Source organism: Pavona decussata, unplaced genomic scaffold (assembly GCF_977016875.1).
Source record: "Pavona decussata unplaced genomic scaffold, jaPavDecu1.1 SCAFFOLD_313, whole genome shotgun sequence".
NCBI classification, from domain to species: domain Eukaryota; kingdom Metazoa; phylum Cnidaria; class Anthozoa; order Scleractinia; family Agariciidae; genus Pavona; species Pavona decussata.
Genome location: NW_028145705.1, coordinates 496,622 through 514,970, shown reverse-complemented (window position 1 = coordinate 514,970; position 18,349 = coordinate 496,622). Strand labels below are relative to the sequence as shown.

At 36.6% G+C, this 18,349-nt stretch overlaps 1 protein-coding gene and 1 long non-coding RNA gene across 2 annotated transcripts in view; both read right to left on the bottom strand.

The window, feature by feature from the left end:
• LOC146454156 (uncharacterized) overlaps positions 1 to 4,251 on the bottom strand; it is a 53,922-nt gene extending 49,671 nt beyond the window's left edge. Inside the window, exon 1 of the long non-coding RNA XR_014859325.1 lies at positions 4,128 to 4,251. This is a non-coding gene — a long non-coding RNA (uncharacterized LOC146454156). The remainder of the gene's footprint in view (positions 1 to 4,127) is intronic.
• A 10,785-nt stretch (positions 4,252 to 15,036) lies between these two features.
• Positions 15,037 to 17,912, bottom strand: LOC146454155 (ladderlectin-like). Its single transcript, XM_085095777.1, has 3 exons — positions 17,653 to 17,912; positions 16,979 to 17,093; positions 15,037 to 15,498 (listed from the first exon to the last, which is right to left on the bottom strand). The coding sequence occupies exons 1-3, from the start codon at positions 17,902 to 17,904 to the stop codon at positions 15,086 to 15,088; spliced, it is 780 nt and encodes a 259-aa protein (XP_084951903.1). The 5' UTR covers positions 17,905 to 17,912; the 3' UTR covers positions 15,037 to 15,085.
• Positions 17,913 to 18,349: the final 437 nt, after the last annotated feature.

Sequence of the window (18,349 nt, the reverse complement as noted above, 5' to 3'; positions counted from 1 at the left end):
ACTCAGGCATGGTTTATTATTTATCGTCTCTAAAGTAGTAATTAAGAGGCTAGTCTACAAACTAACGGCACGAAACAACAGCGAGGCCATTTTTTCATAGCCTCGGACCAAAAACGCCATTAATTTGGTAAAACCAAAGTGATACTGGAAGCTTTTATAGGTTTATTTTTTTAACGGTAGGTAATACGGGTAGCCGAATCAATTTGCACTTAAATTTGTTAAGGTTACTGATAGGTTTCACCGGTGTCTTCACGAAAATCTTGCGTACACGCACTTCTTTTGATGAAACCACGGAAAACTATATATCACTGTTAACCTTATTGATTGAAGATTGCAAAAACATCAATTTTATTGTTATTTTATCGGATAAATAAGTGCTCAGAGGCCTGCAAACTCAAAATTAGGGACGTGTACTTAACTGAATTACCCACTTTCACTTAAAGGCGCACAACTAAACAAACTGCACACTATCAATGAGGAAATAATAGGCTAGCCAAGTATGTCGGGCTTTTTCTTTATTGCCGGAAAACTTTTGTAGTCACATGCGGAGTTATCACGTCAACGACATAATATTTTGAATTTCGCAAAAGCCCGACACACTTTGAGGTATTTATATCTGAGGAACATTTTGGCCAAATTTCGTTGAAATCTGCCAAATCTAATTAATTCAATTTAAGATGCGAAATTCGCGTAAAAGCAAAAGCCGTGTTTTCGGCTTTAAAACATTTTCAGCGTTTTTGCACGACATTAAAATTAGTGTCAACGCGCTTACGTCGCCGGCCAATCAAACACAAAGAATTATTCCCGGCGGAGTTCTATTACAAAACAATAATTTAAATTCACGCGAAAGCATTCAGCGTTTAAAGCGATATCGTAACGGCAAAAGTTAAGTCTGGTGCGATAACGCCACTGGCTAAATCAATGCATCCATCGGTTCTAGCCAGCTGAAATTTGCTGCTAATTTTTGAATCGGTCAAAAACAGCGAAAGTGGCTAGATCGTCGCCGGCATCTTCGAATTTGGACTCCGAAGGAGTCGTATATGGATATCGCGCGTAATGGATATCGTAATGGCAAAAGGGGCGAGGACGCCACCTGCTAAATCAATACATCCATCAGTTCTCCGAGCTGAAGTTCGCTGCTAATTTTTGAGCCAGTCAAAAACAGCGAAAGTGGCTGGATCGTCGCCGGCATCTTCGAATTCGGAATTCGAAGGAGACCTGCTGGTGTTGGAATCTCCACTATCTTGTAGTTCGTCAATGAATTCCTCAGCTGCCGAGGCAGTTATTTTCATTCGACTCGCCCCGATATCTTTCGACGAGGATGGTTTGGAAACAGCAACGAGTTATTTGTACGACAAACCTCAACCTGCCAGCTGAAGCTGAAGTTTTTTTTTTTTTTTTTTTTTTTACGTTGTTTGTCTTTTTTAGCCTCGGTTCTTGATTTTTACCCAAGGAGACGTTTATTGCTTTGCTCTCTTCAAATCCAAAATGAAACACAAAAACGTCCTGACATGCGATGATCACGATGTGGGCAAATTTGCCGGTAATTCGAGATCGCGGGTAAAATTTGCCACGTAAAACGTCAACACAGCCCCGCATAAATTAGATCATGACCTCCTTACTCGTTCATCGCAATTCCTACAAAACTTTATTTTCCAGAAAGCTCGCGTTCTTTTCAAGATTTCAAACTGCCGTTTTCATTAAACCCCGCATCCCTTTCTGGTTTCTTGTTTGGTAAACAACACACTCACTGCTAAAATCATTTTTTTTTTAACACGGCTTAGTCATACGGCCTCGAAATATCGATCGAAAGGTAACCCAGCCTATAATGTTTTCTAGCTTAAGGTTACCGTATACCTTGAGAGGTATCTCGCGTCCAAACGATGTAGCGCGTCCGGTTTTAAGTGTAGATACCTAAACCCCTATATCAAATAAAACCTTATAGAGCTGGCTATAACACTATACCAAGAAAATTGAAATGAAAGGAATTGCCGAATTTTTCCAACCCCTAAAGGCGACCGTCAAAATCGCCTTTTGAAAGCTACAAGTCAAAGCGAAATTTGTTTATCGCTAATTTAATTTGCTCCTCAGTTTCCGGACCCAAAGCGCTAGCAAAAGTGTCGCATTTTGCCATATTTAATTGCAGTGAAAAGTTACATAACATTTTAGCATTTTTGAAATAGGATTAAACAAATGTGGAGTTATCGTACAAAAATCGCTCTCGGAATAAAAAAATATTTTGAAAGAAAAATTCGCAGAAACGTTTTTGTTGTTTATGTTAAACTAGGTACAAATTTGAAGGCAAACGAACAAATTCTCTTTGAATTCTAGCTCTTCAAAGTGTCCCCTTCAAGAGAAAAAAAAATGATTCGAGAAAACAGCGATAGAAATTTGACAATTTACTTTATTTCAAAATTCTTGGTATAGTGTGATAGCCAGCTCTATAAACTTTAATGTAATAAATGGCTTATGTCTGATCTACAGTTTAAACCGGACGCGCTACTTACCTTGGGCGCAAGACGCCTCTAAAGGTACCAATACGGTACCCTTAAAGTATTAGTTGAAGGAAGTATAATATTTTCAATGAATTTCGCCGGGTTGTAGATTTTACCAAGTTAGTGCTTGCAGACTGTTTAGATCTCCTATAATTCCAGGTTTCTCAAGCAATGTGGATTTGTCCGTTATACGGGTGCGTCCAAGAGTTCATTTTAATATAATGTCCGCTTGAAAGACATCACCCGTCTCAGTCAGAAATTCGGATTAAATTGTGAAGAAAAACAAGCATTATCTTTAACGAAAGATCACCTGAAACGTTAGCAACGCTGAAAACTACTCCCATTTGTGTTCGGAGGACAAATATGTCGGTAAAAGTGCGGAAAAAGACCCGCTATTATTTCGAAAAGCCAACAACAGCTCGTAAATTCGGGGAATAGTATTCCGTTCCCTAAAATTTTCAGCTACAGAATACGTAGGGATCAAGCTGCGTCAACTAGTGAGAATTTTCGTTGTGGAGGCCGTAGAATGATGCGAGGTTTTTTTAAGGAAACAACATTTTAACTATTTTTGTTGTTGTTGTTTTTTTTTTTTTTGAAGGAAGTAGAATATTTTCAATAAATTGCGCCGGGTTCCACTGAGATTTTACCGAGCTAGTGTTTGCAGACTGTTTAGATCTCTCATAATTCAGATTTGGCAAACAATATGGCTTTGTCCGTTATACGCGTGCGTCCAAGAGTTCATTTTGGTAGAATATCCGTTCGAAAGACATCACCCTTCTCAGTCAGAAATTCGAATTAAATTGTGAAGAAAAACAAGCGTTATCTTTAACGAAAGGTTTAGCAACGCTAAAAAAACCAAGTCCATTTGTGTTCGGAGGACAAATACGTCGGTAAAAGTGCGGAAAAAGACCTGCTAGCATTTCGAAAAGCCAATAACAGCTCACAAATTTCGGGAATAGTGTTCTGTTCCCGAAAATATTCAAATTAAGAGTACGAACGTATCAAGCAGCGTCAACTAGTGAAAATTTACGTTTTGGAGATCGTAAAATGATGCGAGATTTTTAAGGAAACAACATTTTAACTATTTGTGGTTGGGTGCTCTGGATTTTACGCTAAACGAAGGAAATTGTCCACACACAAACTTACATTTTGCAAGCAAAAACGAGATTTCGTACTTTTTTTCGCACGTTTCTCTTCTAAACAAGCGAAATAGGTCGAAAACGAAAGACAAATGTACACTGGCATGGGCAAAAATTGTGCTTGACGAGTTTGACACGAAGCTTCTCGTCTCTACTTGGTTTTATTGAAGGACACGAAGAACCATGTAATTTTCTCATTAGAGAGCAATCCTTTCATTCATTGTGGTTGCCAAAACTTCCATAATACGGCATAAAACATTTTCATTTTGTTTCCGTTGATACGTCTGGCGTATCGTTGACCAGAAATAAAAAGCAATGAGTTCACGAACTAGGAAAATCGTTTAATGCTCGAACTTCTTCGTTTTGTAATAATAAAATTTCCTTTTGAAACTCTGTTCGACTTTCCTGTGTTAAAGACCAAGAAAATAAAGTTCACTAACGGCGGCCGAACGTGTTTAAATGGCTACAATTATTAGTATCACTTCTATTTTACCTTTCTGTTCATCTGAGTAGCACTGCGGCCACACCTCCCAGGAAAGAGCAGATCAACAAACTCGAAATGAGATGATCTTTATCATGGCCTGGAACAATGTTTCACGGTGAGAACTAAAAATATATGGATTAGAAGTGGCAGGTGAGTATTGATCATAATTGGATGGAGAAAGTTGTCATCCATCAGGGAATGACAAAATTAAATAAAGGGACCAAACCACTCTATTATCTAGTATTGATTACACTAACGTAAGCACTTATACCAACTTTTTTCTCCCTTGATAATTTCTATCAGGAAGAAAATAAGAAAGGGAAAAAGAGAGATATGTGGAAGACGTATATATTATGCTTGACTAAAACAAAAATCTCTTACATAATTGTACTGAAAGTGACGTTTTCTTTTTAAAGTTTCCGTTACAAATATTCAAAACAGGAAGTTTTACCAATCGAACAGGCCCAGGCTGGCGCCTGCGTAGGGGTAAATTAAAGTGTCTTGGCTGACGATTGTTTGTTTATTTTTACTTCGCAATTATTAATAAGGGAAGGAGATTTGTCATGAAATAAATTTGATGGTATATTTCAAGCCTGGTGGATGAATGAGAATGATGTATTATTCTAGAAAGTGACACAGGCATACTCGGAAAAAAAAGAAATTTGAGTGCTCCTATTAGGAGTTGAACCTTTCTATTACTAGTTCGGATGCTCTACCCCATAGCATAAGAGATTTGTCATGTACATAAATTATTTGTGTCGGCTGAATAAAAAACACAGTACTGAATTTTGCGACTTCACTCTAGTTATTCTCCCAATATCTCAAACGTTTGATGAAACTGAAAAACTACACCTGCTACAAACTCCAACCAAGTAGGAAGATAAACGACTACTTATGGAAATTCGTTCAACATCGTGAGAAGGTTAAAAATATCGTCGGGAGTCTAAAGAAAAAAATTGCGCATGTTAAAATAATGCAAATTTGTTAAGTGGGGCAGACTTGCTTTTTTCGGCAGTTCCTCCTATTCGTGCAATTTATAGTGATGAGTTGGACACGAAAATTTAGTCCTCTGCTGTTGATTTAAAGACATGACAAAAGCATCCAGGACTTGTAATAAAAAAAGCAATACATTCTCCCACTTTATTCCTTTAAGGAAATATAGGGGTCCTTTTCTACATCAAGTAACGCATCAAGTATTTTAATTTTCCTTATAGTTAGTATATAGTTCCTTATAGCTAATAGCCGCAAGATAATGATTATTACACGGTTCAAATCCTATCCTTACAAGGATAAAAGGACAGGCTATACTGTCACAAAACACACTAAAATGAGCCAAATTGCAAACCAAGCCTTAACCAAATGCCACAAACGGCATACGAACGACAATCGCTAAGCATAAACAACAAGAGGTCAAATAGATAAAACACATAACCCAGAAATGGCCTTTGAGATCAAAATACAAAACATGCGACTGTTAAGCACATGAATTAATTTGTTCAGTGACCATCAAGCACATCCTCCAAATCATAAATGGCATTTAACAAGAAGACAACCCAGCACTAAAAAAAAAAAATTCACAGGACCTATGGAGCATCGCTCATTTCATAGACAAAAAGGTCTTCTCTGAAAGACATACCCATGATGGAAAACTTTTATTTAAGTAAAAACACGCCCATGAGAGTCGCGCATGCTAGTCAACCCTATTATTGCCATATTAAAATACGGATGCCTTTTTTCCTTTTATTTATTTATTTATTTTTTATTTTATTTTTTAGTTTTCTGAGTCCTTACTATTGTAGAATCGCCGTATTTATACAAGAAAAGCATAATCCACGTGGGACGAACTTGGGAAAACAACTGCATGCGTCTGCCACAATTAATTCTTCACAATGTTTTATTCTTTCATGCAAATATGACGTTCCACTAGTTTTGATGGATGATGCTTGTTAGAAAATTGTCCTTTTTTCACTTTTCAGAACTCAAAAGAGCCTTACGAAATTTTAGGCAACCGCCTTACACGGTTAAAGAAAAACATAGATATCGAGCCTTCTCGACATTCAGGAAAAAAATATGCCTTATATTATTTGCATTTGGTCTGCGTTTTGGCGTCGGTAATGGACGATAACTCAATATGCTCCAGTTAAAGATAGAATTCTTCTAATTATATCCATTTTATATAAACAAAGGCAGCAAAAATGGAATATTTAATAGAACCTATTGTAAAACGTTAAACAACCAACTCATCTTCGCATAATTATAAAGCGCTCCGATCGGTACCACTTTGCACTCTGATCAGTTAATTATGATCCTCGTGGAAAATATATTATTTTTTATTAAAGAAATGTGATTTAGAAATTGAGCCTTCTCGACATTCAGGAAAAAATTTGCTTTGAATTATTTGCATTTGGTCTGCGTTTTGGCGTCGGTAATTGACGGTAACTACATATTTTCCCGTTAAAGATAGAATTCTTCTAATTATATCCATTTTATATAAACAAAGGAAGCAAAAATGGAATATCTATAAGAACTTATTGTAAAACGTTAAACAACCCACTCATCTTCGTATCATTATAAAGCACTCCGATCGGTACCACTTTGCATCCTGATCTGTTAATTTTGATCCTCATGGAGAATATGTTATTTTTTGCTAAAAAAAAAAAAAAGAAGAAGCTAACAGAACCAGATAAAAAGTTTATATTTATTTAAATCCATTTAATTGTTTGCTATTACTCTACTTATTGACGTCAAACCCAGTGTTGCTGAGCCAAAGTTTGCCAATTGCCTCCACTAGTGACAAAAGTTACTTACGAGTAGGCAGATAATGATCAGGAATCGAAAAATAACGCTGACATGGCTCGCAATATTCGTTGATAAACCGTTCTACCGTTTTCCTAACCGCAGGCCTAATCCAGCTATACCGAAAGGCAGTTGATGTTCAGCGTTATATATTTTTGTACCCAGCATTTGCCAAAAAAAAACTAGTCAAAAGCCGCCATATTTTTATATTAACATATCAAAGACAGGGTATAGCTCCCGAGTTTTTTTTTTTTTTTATCTTTTTAAGTCCGTACTATTGTAGAATCACTGTTTTTGTACAGGAAACTCATTATCCATGTGGGGCAAACTTGGGAAAATAGCTCCAGGCGTCTGGTTAAGCGTATCGTGGTGTCCTTTAGTATAAATATGGCCTCGAGACAGGAGATAGCAACTCCTCCGGATACCGAACGAATCTCCCCGTCATCCGTACCCAGTGGGCCATAAATCTCCCGGATAAATTAAAAGAAATGTTCGGATACTCCTCTACAATCAACCAGGATTAAAGCTCAAATTTTCGCAAATATCCACAAAATTTTTATTTTGCGAGTTCACGTTACGGTTTTTGGTGAATTGTTTTTTATATTCATTCACCAAACCCGTAGGGAACTCGCATATTTAGGATTATAATTTCATATTGCTTTCAGGATTTGGCCCTAACATCATTGCTATTCAAACGACAGAATACATAAGCGAACTCTAAGGGGCGATCCGCTTCTTAGACGAAACGACTGGCTAGTATTTCGTGAGAAGTGAAGAAGGTAAAAAGTTAAAAATTGCCATGCATTACACTTCAACCGATATTAAAAATATATGCTAAATAAATATTTTAAAACGTCTTTGTAATAATAAAATGTTCGCGATTTGAATTGAGGGGACAAGAATTCTGTTCTGTGGACTTGGTCCGATCCTGGTCCGAACAATTTTTTACCCCTAGAAGGTGCCGAATCAGTTGACTGAGATTTACTTCATCTATTTTTTTCGGCTCAATATCCTAAAAGGTACCACCATGTCTCTGACGGAAGATATTTTAGATTTTCGCACTCTAAGGAGTATCAAACCACGAATTTTAACCCCTTAAAGGAAAGACGATCACCCCCATCACTTATATGAGTCCCCAACCCACCCCTCAAAGGGATGTAAATAACTTTTTCAAAATGGAATTATATAATTACATTTATGGCAAACGATCAGTTTTGCGTTAGCGTGGATAGTCAAAATTATTTTGTACTATTGCCATATGTGTACCAGTTCAAGTTGAAGTTTCAAGTTTATTAAGATTTTAAGAAAGCAGAAACGTAAATCTCACGTTTGCCGTAAACGCGATTCTAGATCTCTCTAATAACGACTTCTTTCTCATTTTTTAGCTGAAGTTTCCTGACATCATCCCAATCAAAAGCCCAGTAGAGTGCAATCCCATATTAAACTCTTAAACTCCAATAGTGATCAGCATGTAATTTCCCCTTACCATATCATTGTCTAATCAAACAGTCAGGCCACGAGAATAAGGGAGATAATCACCAAAGATAAAATGTTCTTAATTCTCCTACCTGGTGCCACAAGAAATAAACACAGAGGAGTAAGGAGAATGTACATGTTGATATTGCTTCTTAAAGGGCTAACGGGGTGTTCATGCAAGCAGGCTTCTGGTTGAAAGAAAGAAAACGAAAGGAAGGAAGGACAGAATGAAAAAAAAAAAGGATCAATGAAGGAAAGAACGACACAAAGAAAGAAAAAGACTGTTACTTCTCTTTTTTGTATTTTCATTTCATTTCATCGGATCTATGATTCCAACTGAGTACTGTTTCTAGTAGCATGAACGGGTTCGGTGAGAGGTGGGCGAGCAATGTATGGGACGAAATGTTTTTCTTAAAATCAATTGTTTCACTTAACAAAATACTCCACAATTAATGGAACATTTGCAGCGTGTTCCAGGGTCTTCTCTAACCGCCAATTTTAAAAATATCGCGATGACCCAGGGGACTAGGTTGGTGCATATGGTCTTCGTGGGATTGCAGCGTCCTTCCCATCGAGCCCTATACAACCCTCTTTCCGCAAACTGCATGGCCCTTGACCAAGTCGTATTATTCAGTTCTTTTTCCTAATTAAAGACCATTTAATCCATAGCTTAGGTTTTCATATTCCAAGTAACCTACTCCTAGGTGGATTGCCTACAGCGTCTAAAGAACCTCCCCTGTTCTTCTTTGTAACCCAACCCGGGGTGGTCTGACGGATTTGTTAGCACTTACCAGGTGCTGCCAGGCCGGAGGTCTACATTTTCATTTATTGTTGACTTAAGGCTAAGCTTGTACTAACTCGTGCCTATTTTGTATCCTATTACAGCGCGAGAAACATGAGTAGTACCTTTTGTACTCTCGCTAACCCCTTCTCGTTCTCTCTTTCAACTTGCATAATTCAGTACAGTCCCTTTCGCGTGAGTGATCTAGAGGGAAAAAGTACGACCACCCGAAGTCTAAGTCCTCGTTTCTGAGCTTGCTTAGATCAGTAAATCATTTTATCACCTTCAACTTTTTAGAGCCCTAAATTCAAACTGTGTTTACTAGCTATACCGTGCTCTTATTTTTCAATTGACAAACTACATGTGCTTCTTATGTTTAGTTTTATTTTTACTTATCTGATGTTAAGTTCATAATCAAGAGATAATCATACAACATTGCAGTTATAGTAATACAACTTGTTACTTGCCCTTTAGTTGAAGTATCTTACAAAATATAGCCTTCTGAAGGACAAGGCAACTGATAAAATCATCATCATTATCATCATCATCTTCCATTTTCCTACTTGAACTAATTATTTTCAATTCATTTTTTTAGCAATTTTTTTAACAATTTGGAATAGTATAAATTTACGAAATACAGTAACAAAAACATAGCAATTATCAAGAACTTGCAAATTCAGTAATAGTACACTACTTTTGGAAAAATTGAACATATTTGATTCCTTCATCAGCAGGAAAGGAAAAAAAAATATAATCACAACCAAGCAAAAAATTCCAAAAACACAGAACACAGCTCAGAGGGTTACATTCAAAATTAAACAAATAAACATTGACATTCTAAATTCCAACTTCGAATATAGCGTATCCTTTTCGCTACTGTTCCCGCCTACCCCACCAAATTATTTTTTCCGATACTCTATTACTGAGCTACAGGAGACTCATGCGAAAGTATCCTGCATTCCTGTGGTACTCGCTGAAAATAAAGAAAAAACTATTTATTTTATTTACCAGACTAAAACATAACATCTCATTTCATTTTCTTCCTAAAATTGGTAAAAATTTAGTGAGTAATATCAGTTGAAACGAACCTAAACTCGCTCAAAATTTTCAGGCCCGATCGTGTCAGTGCCAGCAAAAAAAAATTGATCACGTCACATGGCACAAGAAAATTAATTCTTCCACCCGCATAAAGCTAGCTAATTGAGGCTTGGGAAGTAGACAAAGGAATTGCAAATATCGTGTTAAATAAGATTGTAACTAAATTACGCTCCAGCAAGGGTATACAGCTCCAAAGATCAAAGATCTCCAATACGTTTCAAGATGAAGCTGCCAATTTATTTAATAACCTTCCCCTTTCTTTAAGAAACTGCATGGATCCAATTTTATTTTTTAAGGAGACGAAGAAATTGCTACAAGATAAAGCCAGGTCCAGACTTTGATTGATTTTCATTTAGCGTTTGGAACACATATTTTGTTATTCATTTTAACACCGTTTTTCTTCAGTTTGTCTTAGTTGTAATTAATTTTAGTTAGATATTAACGGATGAAGAGCCACTCTGTGGAAATGCTGTTAATAAAGTCTTTATTATTATTATTGTTATTATTATTATTATTATTATTATTATTATTATTATTATTATTATTAATGAGATTTTTTCCCCTTTTCTTCAAAAAAAAATGTGCTTAAAAATAGTCTTTTTTTTATCGAAAAGAATTGTAAATAAGTTTTAATAGCTACTTTTAACCTGTAAATAACATTTTATTTGGAATATTATTATTATTATTATTATTATTATTATTATTATTATTATTATTATTATTATTATTATTAGAACATTAGCTGAAAGAGAAGCAAAAGGTAACACCAATATTAAGGATTATGGAAGGATTTAAAATATTAAATATAACTGACATTGTAAAGACTTGTAAATTTAAGGAGAAAGTGAAAAAATGTACAATACTAGAGCTATTGCACTACATTGATAACTTAAGTGACTTCAAAGTAGTCGTCATTTTCTAAGAGAATTTTCATGGCCCTTGATTTTAGTTTCTTTTGAAAAGTAAATTTGGGCAAATTCCGGTAATCTAATTATTATGAGTTCCAGACTAATGGTTCAATACTAAGGAATGTATTTTTCACTTTCTCGAGATTGGAATGTTCATGTGTTTAATCACTGCCACAGTAGCGGAGTTCAACGCTACTTTTTAGCCGTCGTTACAAACCAAGATGGCCGCGGGAGTTCGATTGAAGCATTCAGGTCTCGAAAATCCCACAGAACAATTGAGGACTGTGAATATTTCTTTGCGTACAAAACAGACAAAACGAGAAAAGTTGATTGTTATATTCGTGTAATTAAGAGAAAATGCAAGTTTAATTCATGAGCAAACTACGCATTAATTAATGAAGCTTTCTACGGCGCTTGAAAAACTCACGGATCCAAAGAAGGAACGCACAGGGTCAGTTTCCTTCCACTGAATTTGACCTGCTCCTTCCTCCCATCAAAAAGATACTGTTATGCTCGGTTGTCGGTCTTTGGAAGAAGTACAAGCGAGGTTACAGCACACGAAGAGATAAATACTTGCAACAAGCGAAATAAACTCTTGAAAAAACGCCAACAAACTGTTATAAATTTTGCTTGCCATTACTTAGTCACTTTCGTATTGTTAAAGTCTTAGTTACCTTTAAATCCATTCAAGAAGTCCTTCAAAAGGAATTCTTATAGTGATCAATAAACGAGAAACCTTTATCTACTCTTCGCTTTGGTCCTACCGCCAAATAAATGGAACTGGGCTTCGAACATCGCAAACTTCGCTAATTCAGCCCCTGCTTCTCCTATCAGGCAATATTAAAACTTGCCCTGGACCGATCGACAGATGCGAATCGTGCCTCTAAAGCTTTGAAGAAAAGCCAAAGCAGGATGTCTTGCCGGCAATGTCATTTGAAATTTCACCTAAAATGCTTCTGCTCCCATGATAGTGGAGTCATCTGCAGTTCTTGTCTTATTAACAACAACACCCGAGATGGAGCCGACCACCGTCGACAAGAAGGTGTTCATCCACATGACATCCCCGAACTTAGCGAGCTTGTTTCTAAAAAGGGCCTTAAAATTCTGCATTGAAACATTAGGGGTTTATTAGCAAACAAAAGTATCATCTGCCAAATCCTGAATGGCTTTAAGAACATAGAGAATTTTTTTCGGTCAGCGAAACACATTTATCCCTTGAAAGTGAAGCTGAGGTCCAAATTGAAGGTTACACATTTATTGCAAAGTCAAGGGCTTCTGGTCAACGTGGAGGTGTTGATGTTTATATATCTTCATCTATTCCATTTCAAAGACGAATGGATCTCGGACAAGAGGACATTGAATGCATCTGGGTTGCATGAGATATTATTTCCTACAACTAAAGGTTTTCTGGTTGGAAATATTTACCACCCTCCGGATCCTTCTTAACATCTCTGCAAAAATTCCAACTTCAAACTTGAATCAATGATCGCTCAGGCCAGCTGAATTTTGAAGAAGTTTATTCATCTATCGGCGTAAATAAAGCGTGGGCCTCTTCTCGAGACATTCTGCGATGATGTATCGACAAGCATGCTCCCCTTATTTTAAAGAAGGTCAAAGGCGGACTCTGTCGTTGGTTGACTCCGGATGTGAAAAAAAAAATGAATCTCAGGGATGGTTTGCTTAGGAAAGCCCGCCGGACTAATCAAGAAAACGATTGGTCTACTAATAAGGGGCAGGTTTTTAATTCTGCAGTCCGCAGAACTATGATCTTAGATTTTTTAACAATTGACAACTTTTTACAAAAGAAAAGTTGCTGTCTTGTATTTGACTGCCTTAATGGAACTGCGCATGTTCTCCATTTAAGAATTATTTTCAAATAACGATTGAATCATGACGCTTTTAACACTAGAAACAATGGGAAAGCAGCAAAACTTCCCAAAGTAAAACTGGATTTTGCGCGCTGTAGTTTTTATTTTTTAGGTGACTCGATATTTAATTCCTTGCCTTGAAGTTTGAGAAACATTAATTCTAGAGTACTATTTAGGAAATCCTTGGACGATTATTACCTCTAAATTTTTACTGTAATTCTAACTTAGTGCATATTTTGCTTTTGCATATTTTAGTAATTATTATTTTTAGGTTTTAATTCTTAGTCAACAAAACCCCGTTGGTACTATATACTGCAGATTTATCCTGTATAAATATTCGATTATTATTATTATTATTATTATTATTATTATTATTGTTATTATTATTATTATTTATTAAAAGGGATTTGCTGAAGCAAAGACATGCAAAAATTACAGAGAGATTTAAGGTCGACGTTTCGGAGTCATCTTGACTCCATTATCAAGAGAAAAATCGATTTGTGAACGCGGATATTTAAATAGGTTAGAGCTGAAAATTAACATTTTAATAGATGGTTAAACAAATACTTTAGCGCGAATTGAATCAGTTTGCACGTTCAGTTCTGGTTTCAGTTTGCGTATGAATAGCATCTCATGAATGAGGCAATCAAATTTGCTGGTGCATTTCGCAAGAACGTGAAACCGTTCTAAAAAACCGTTCTAAAAAACGCTGTGGTATCTGGTCATTATTTTGAAGATGGTAGTGTTTGTAAATTGAAGACGACTTTCTTTTGTGTCCGTCTACGCGCTTGATCATGCAGGTGCCCACGCGTATACCCCACATATCCTGCATCGCACAGGTTATTATTATTATTATTATTATTATTATTATTATTATTATTATTATTATTATTATTATTATTACTATTATTATTATTATTATTATTATTATTATTATTATTATCATCATTATTATTATTATTATTATCATTATTATTATTATTAAAATTATTATTTTTATTATTATTTATTATTATTATTATTATTATTAATAGCAAATTGCTTCGTTTATCATAGCAGAAATGACATAGGAATAATAATAACAATAATAAAACAATTTAAGAACGGTGCCTAAAATAAAGAAGTTTTTTTGTTGTTGTTGTTTATGACTATGTGCAACTTAGAAAGGGTTATTCAAATCAACAAAGAAAATTGGAGGTAACCAAGCACTTTTTAGAGATAACTAAGCAACTTGTTTTGTAAAAAACTGTAAAATACAAAAGCATTGTGTAGCGTTTTTCCAAATGGAAGATTTATTATCTCTGAAAAATGCCTGGTTACTCCAAATTTTCATTTTAGATACCCAGAGCACTTGCTAGGTTCTGCTTTCTCCGCATAGTTTTAAGACTTGCGAAAATATCCCTGTATTAATAGACACCATCCACAGGAAACCGAGTGTCTTGTGATGCGCAGAACGTATGCGCAGCAACAAAAGTAAGCACCTTCCTTAACGGAAGATGAAATAATTAAACAATAAAATAATAAAAAAGGTGAAAATGTCTGTCACGCTGATTCTCTTTACGATGCTACGCAGTTACTCATTCTACTAACAACACATCGTGAATCTTGCCCTAGCGCTTTACAACTTTTACAGTCAACCCAGGTCACGCGTGAACAGTATTTCCAAGAGTGAAATGAACATTCGAATTTCTCTTTGTAATGTCCGACGTGTGAATGGAATGTTGGACATTTCTCTGGAAATCGTTCCGAAAAAGACGCATTAACTGAAAAAAAAGATTCAAAATTATTGGGAAACAATTGTTATTCTTGAAATATTCAATTTTGCAATGTAAAGAAAAATTCATAGCTTTATACCGTCAATAAGCTAGGGAAATTTATACGGGAACTCTGAAATCTCGTTGGCGATTTTCAAAACTGACATGTAAATTTCAAAACTCCGTTAAAATTTCAAAAATATCGTTCACGCGTGACCTGGGTTGACTGTAAAAAATGTTTAGGCTTGTTACCAAAGTCCTATTTGCGATTCTGGTTTAGAGCAAACTAGTCGACTTGTTTAGCCTTCTGACAAAGAGTAGCAGCCCGAGGTTGCTCGCAAGGTACGTCATTCCACACCCCGTGAGTAGACTGAACCTCTATGAGGGCGCAATTCTCGTTGCCGCCATAGTTGTTTGGTTCTCCAGCTCTCCATGAGTCATAGTTTCCCGTTATTAGACTGCCATCGAACCAGTAGAAATTCTTGTCGGAGTCATTTCGCCAGAGGCCGATCCATGCCGGCTTTGGACCCTGTTTCCTAAGGAAGTCGCTAATAAAAGTGTTTTGCTCGGCTGAGTTGATAATTGAGAGGTCTGCGCCCATACTGAGGCATTCTTGCCGGGCAGCCTTCATTGTGGTGAATGTGGTTTTCTCAATATAATAACATGAGACTTTACTTGCTTCCCAGCCTGTCGGACAACCTGAAACATAGAAACAAACATAGAATATGAAGAACGATCCTTAAAATAACAGTTCAGGGAGACAGGCTCGCAGGCCTTATTATTTTCATCAGTTAGTATACATTTAATTTAAAAGTACATTCAATGTATAAATACAGAAAAATGCTACTTCTTTTACTAAATACACTGGACCGCGGGTAGCGAAAGCTAATCCAAGCGGGCAGATTAAAGTGCGACGAAGATATAAAGAAGGGAGTAGACTAGAAATACGTGAATCGCAAAACCTCGCGAAGCTGGGGCTGGGTGGAAAGCCCTCTTTCGTGTTGTAGCATCAAATGAGGAGATTAAAAGGTTTCTGAACATAGCAACTATTTTGATGAGCATGGTCTTTTCGTAGTTCCACAGGCTAGTTTGCGGTTAAAAATCTATTTCTGACGCGATGAAATGTACAACGGGCGTGCAGCGCTGTCGTGTTCGATGAATTTATTTCCCACGGAAAATTATTTTACCGCGGCCACAAAACGTGTAATTTCTTCAGTGCAATCTTTCACAAAAAAAGATTTCTAAAAGAAAGGGAAAAGATTCTGGAGAGATAGTTCTGTATCCAGTGAATATTGATGAACATTGCAGTTGAAATTTGATCATGCACGCATATTTTTTCCGATGTATGCAAATTTTTTTCAGACGACGCCAGACAGTCTGACGTCATTCAAGTGCGGACACCTTCAAAGATATAAACATATATATATATATATTTTTCGCTCGAATTCGCGCGGCTTAGCTCCGCTCGGGCCGGCTCGGCTCGACAAATTTATTAACCTCGCTTCGCGAGGAAATATATTAAGAGAACGAAGTGATTACTTTATGAAATAAAAAAATACATATATATGCATATGTGGTTATCAAATATTGCAACAGTTTAGAGATCAGGGTAGACACGTCAACATAGGTACCTTCAAGTAACAGAACCTTAAAGTAGCGCTTCGTGTACCTTTTTCTTAAAGGCCTATAATCGATCTATGAACAGGCGATTCTCCAAACTTTTGAACTTGTTACACTCGTTAAAGACCTTTAAAAGATAAGAAAATGTAGGAGTGTTTACTTCTCTGTCCGTTCCATTTTTAGTTCGTACAGTTTGTTCGGTCCAGAGAACTTGATAAACGGTCCTTAAAAAAGTATGTGTTTGCGGTCCTTAAACTGCATCTCATTAAGGAGACTTAGGGTATTTCAGTGTCCTGGTCAGCTTCAGTGGGGTAAATGGCTTTGTGGTCCGTATATTTCCTTCGGTCCATGAAGTTCACTCACGATTCCGCCCATTGAAGAGTTTACGGTCCGTAAATTGCATCTCACTAAGGAGACTTATAATATTTCACTGTCCCGATCGGGTTTTTAATCTTCCTAGATCCAACTCTGATTTTAATCAAATTAGATTTTTTGGGATATTGTAGAAGTACTTTTACTTTTTACACTGATTTGAGACTGTCAAACTTAACAGGCTTACCCTTTTCACAATGATGACCCGCGAATCCCGAGGGACATACACAACGATATCCTTTGTCTGTAAAACCTGACTGGCAAATCCCGTCGTTCTGGCATAGCTTCTTTCCACATGCGTTCTCCAAAAAGGGAAAATACATAGTCAGACAAAAAAGCCGCAAATTGTTAATAGATAATTAGTGAGGTAGTCGGTGCTATTAGAGATATTGCAGCCGGCTGAAGAGGTAGCTCGAAGCTTGCTGCAACAGCACCGACTACCTGCATTCATACCTTCAGAAAATAACCAACTCCCAGTTGGCTTGATAGCTCAATTGGTAGAGGACTGCACCGGTATTGCAGAGGTCATAGGTTCAAATCCCGTTCAATAATGATTTTTTTTTAGGCTTTCTTTCACGACTCTTAAGTAGCGTATATAACTGCGAGAATCATAGACCTTTTTCATAAATGGCGGCCGATAAATTATTCTTTTGTTTTCATGAAAATTAGCCTTACTAGCCTCGTCAGCATGTGCAAAATTCAAAAGAATTTTTGCTCTAGTAGGGCTAATTAACATATATTGAAAAGAATAATAAATCGGCCGCCATTTATGAAAAAGGTCTATTCAGTTTTTCATTAAATCTTCGATTGTAATGTTGTAAGAAGTATGGCTTTCACGGTCAAATTTTTAGTTACCCTCACCTTTGCTCCTCGGTAGAAGTAAGATGTATCGTCTTCGAACTCACTGTCGTGCTCCAAATGAGTGGAGTTATTCAACTCACATCTGTGTTTTATTTTTCCATTTTCTGGGTTCTTTCTAAAGTTAAAGCTGGTGCAGTTGGGCTCCTGGTAACACATTAGCTCACAGAGATCCATGTCCAGGATGTCGATGACTTTTATCGTCTGATTCGTCAGACGTTTGTTCGCAAAGAAGAAGGAAGCTGGAAACTCCATGGAGCGAAATTCTCATGAAAAAGTCAAATGAAAATGTATCTATAAATTTTCCTGGGAGGGACTGTTTGAGGTGGCCAGTGGGGACCTTCAGATTCAGTGACTACGAGAACGATATTGAGCACAAGGGTACGACTTTTTAAATAAAGTTCACAACTTCACGCGTACTGTAGATAATCACTTGTCAGACCAATCTTGTTTCTAAGGCCCGGTTCAGACGCTGAACTTTTCATGAGCCGAACCTAATACCTTGAATTAAGTGCATGAAAAGGTCGGCGTCTGAATCAGTTGAGAACGGCTGTTTCAATTTGGAACGGCTAAGCCGTTCTTCCCGCCTGGCTCAGCCGTGAATTTCGGCTTTGGAACGGCTTTGATTCAGAGGCCGAAATTCTCATGAGCCGAACCTAATGCATTAATTATTATAACGTATTTCAACTAAAAAAATTGA

Bases quoted from the DNA above. Each gene is read 5' to 3' on its own strand.
- LOC146454155 (XM_085095777.1), bottom strand. From the start codon at position 17,904: ATGGAGTTTCCAGCTTCCTTCTTCTTTGCGAACAAACGTCTGACGAAT. The intron at 17,094-17,652 runs GTGAGGGTAACT...CCCTTTTTGGAG, and splicing joins ACTTCTACCGAGGAGCAAAG to AACGCATGTGGAAAGAAGCT. The intron at 15,499-16,978 runs GTAAGCCTGTTA...TCTATGTTTCAG, and splicing joins GGGTCATCATTGTGAAAAGG to GTTGTCCGACAGGCTGGGAA.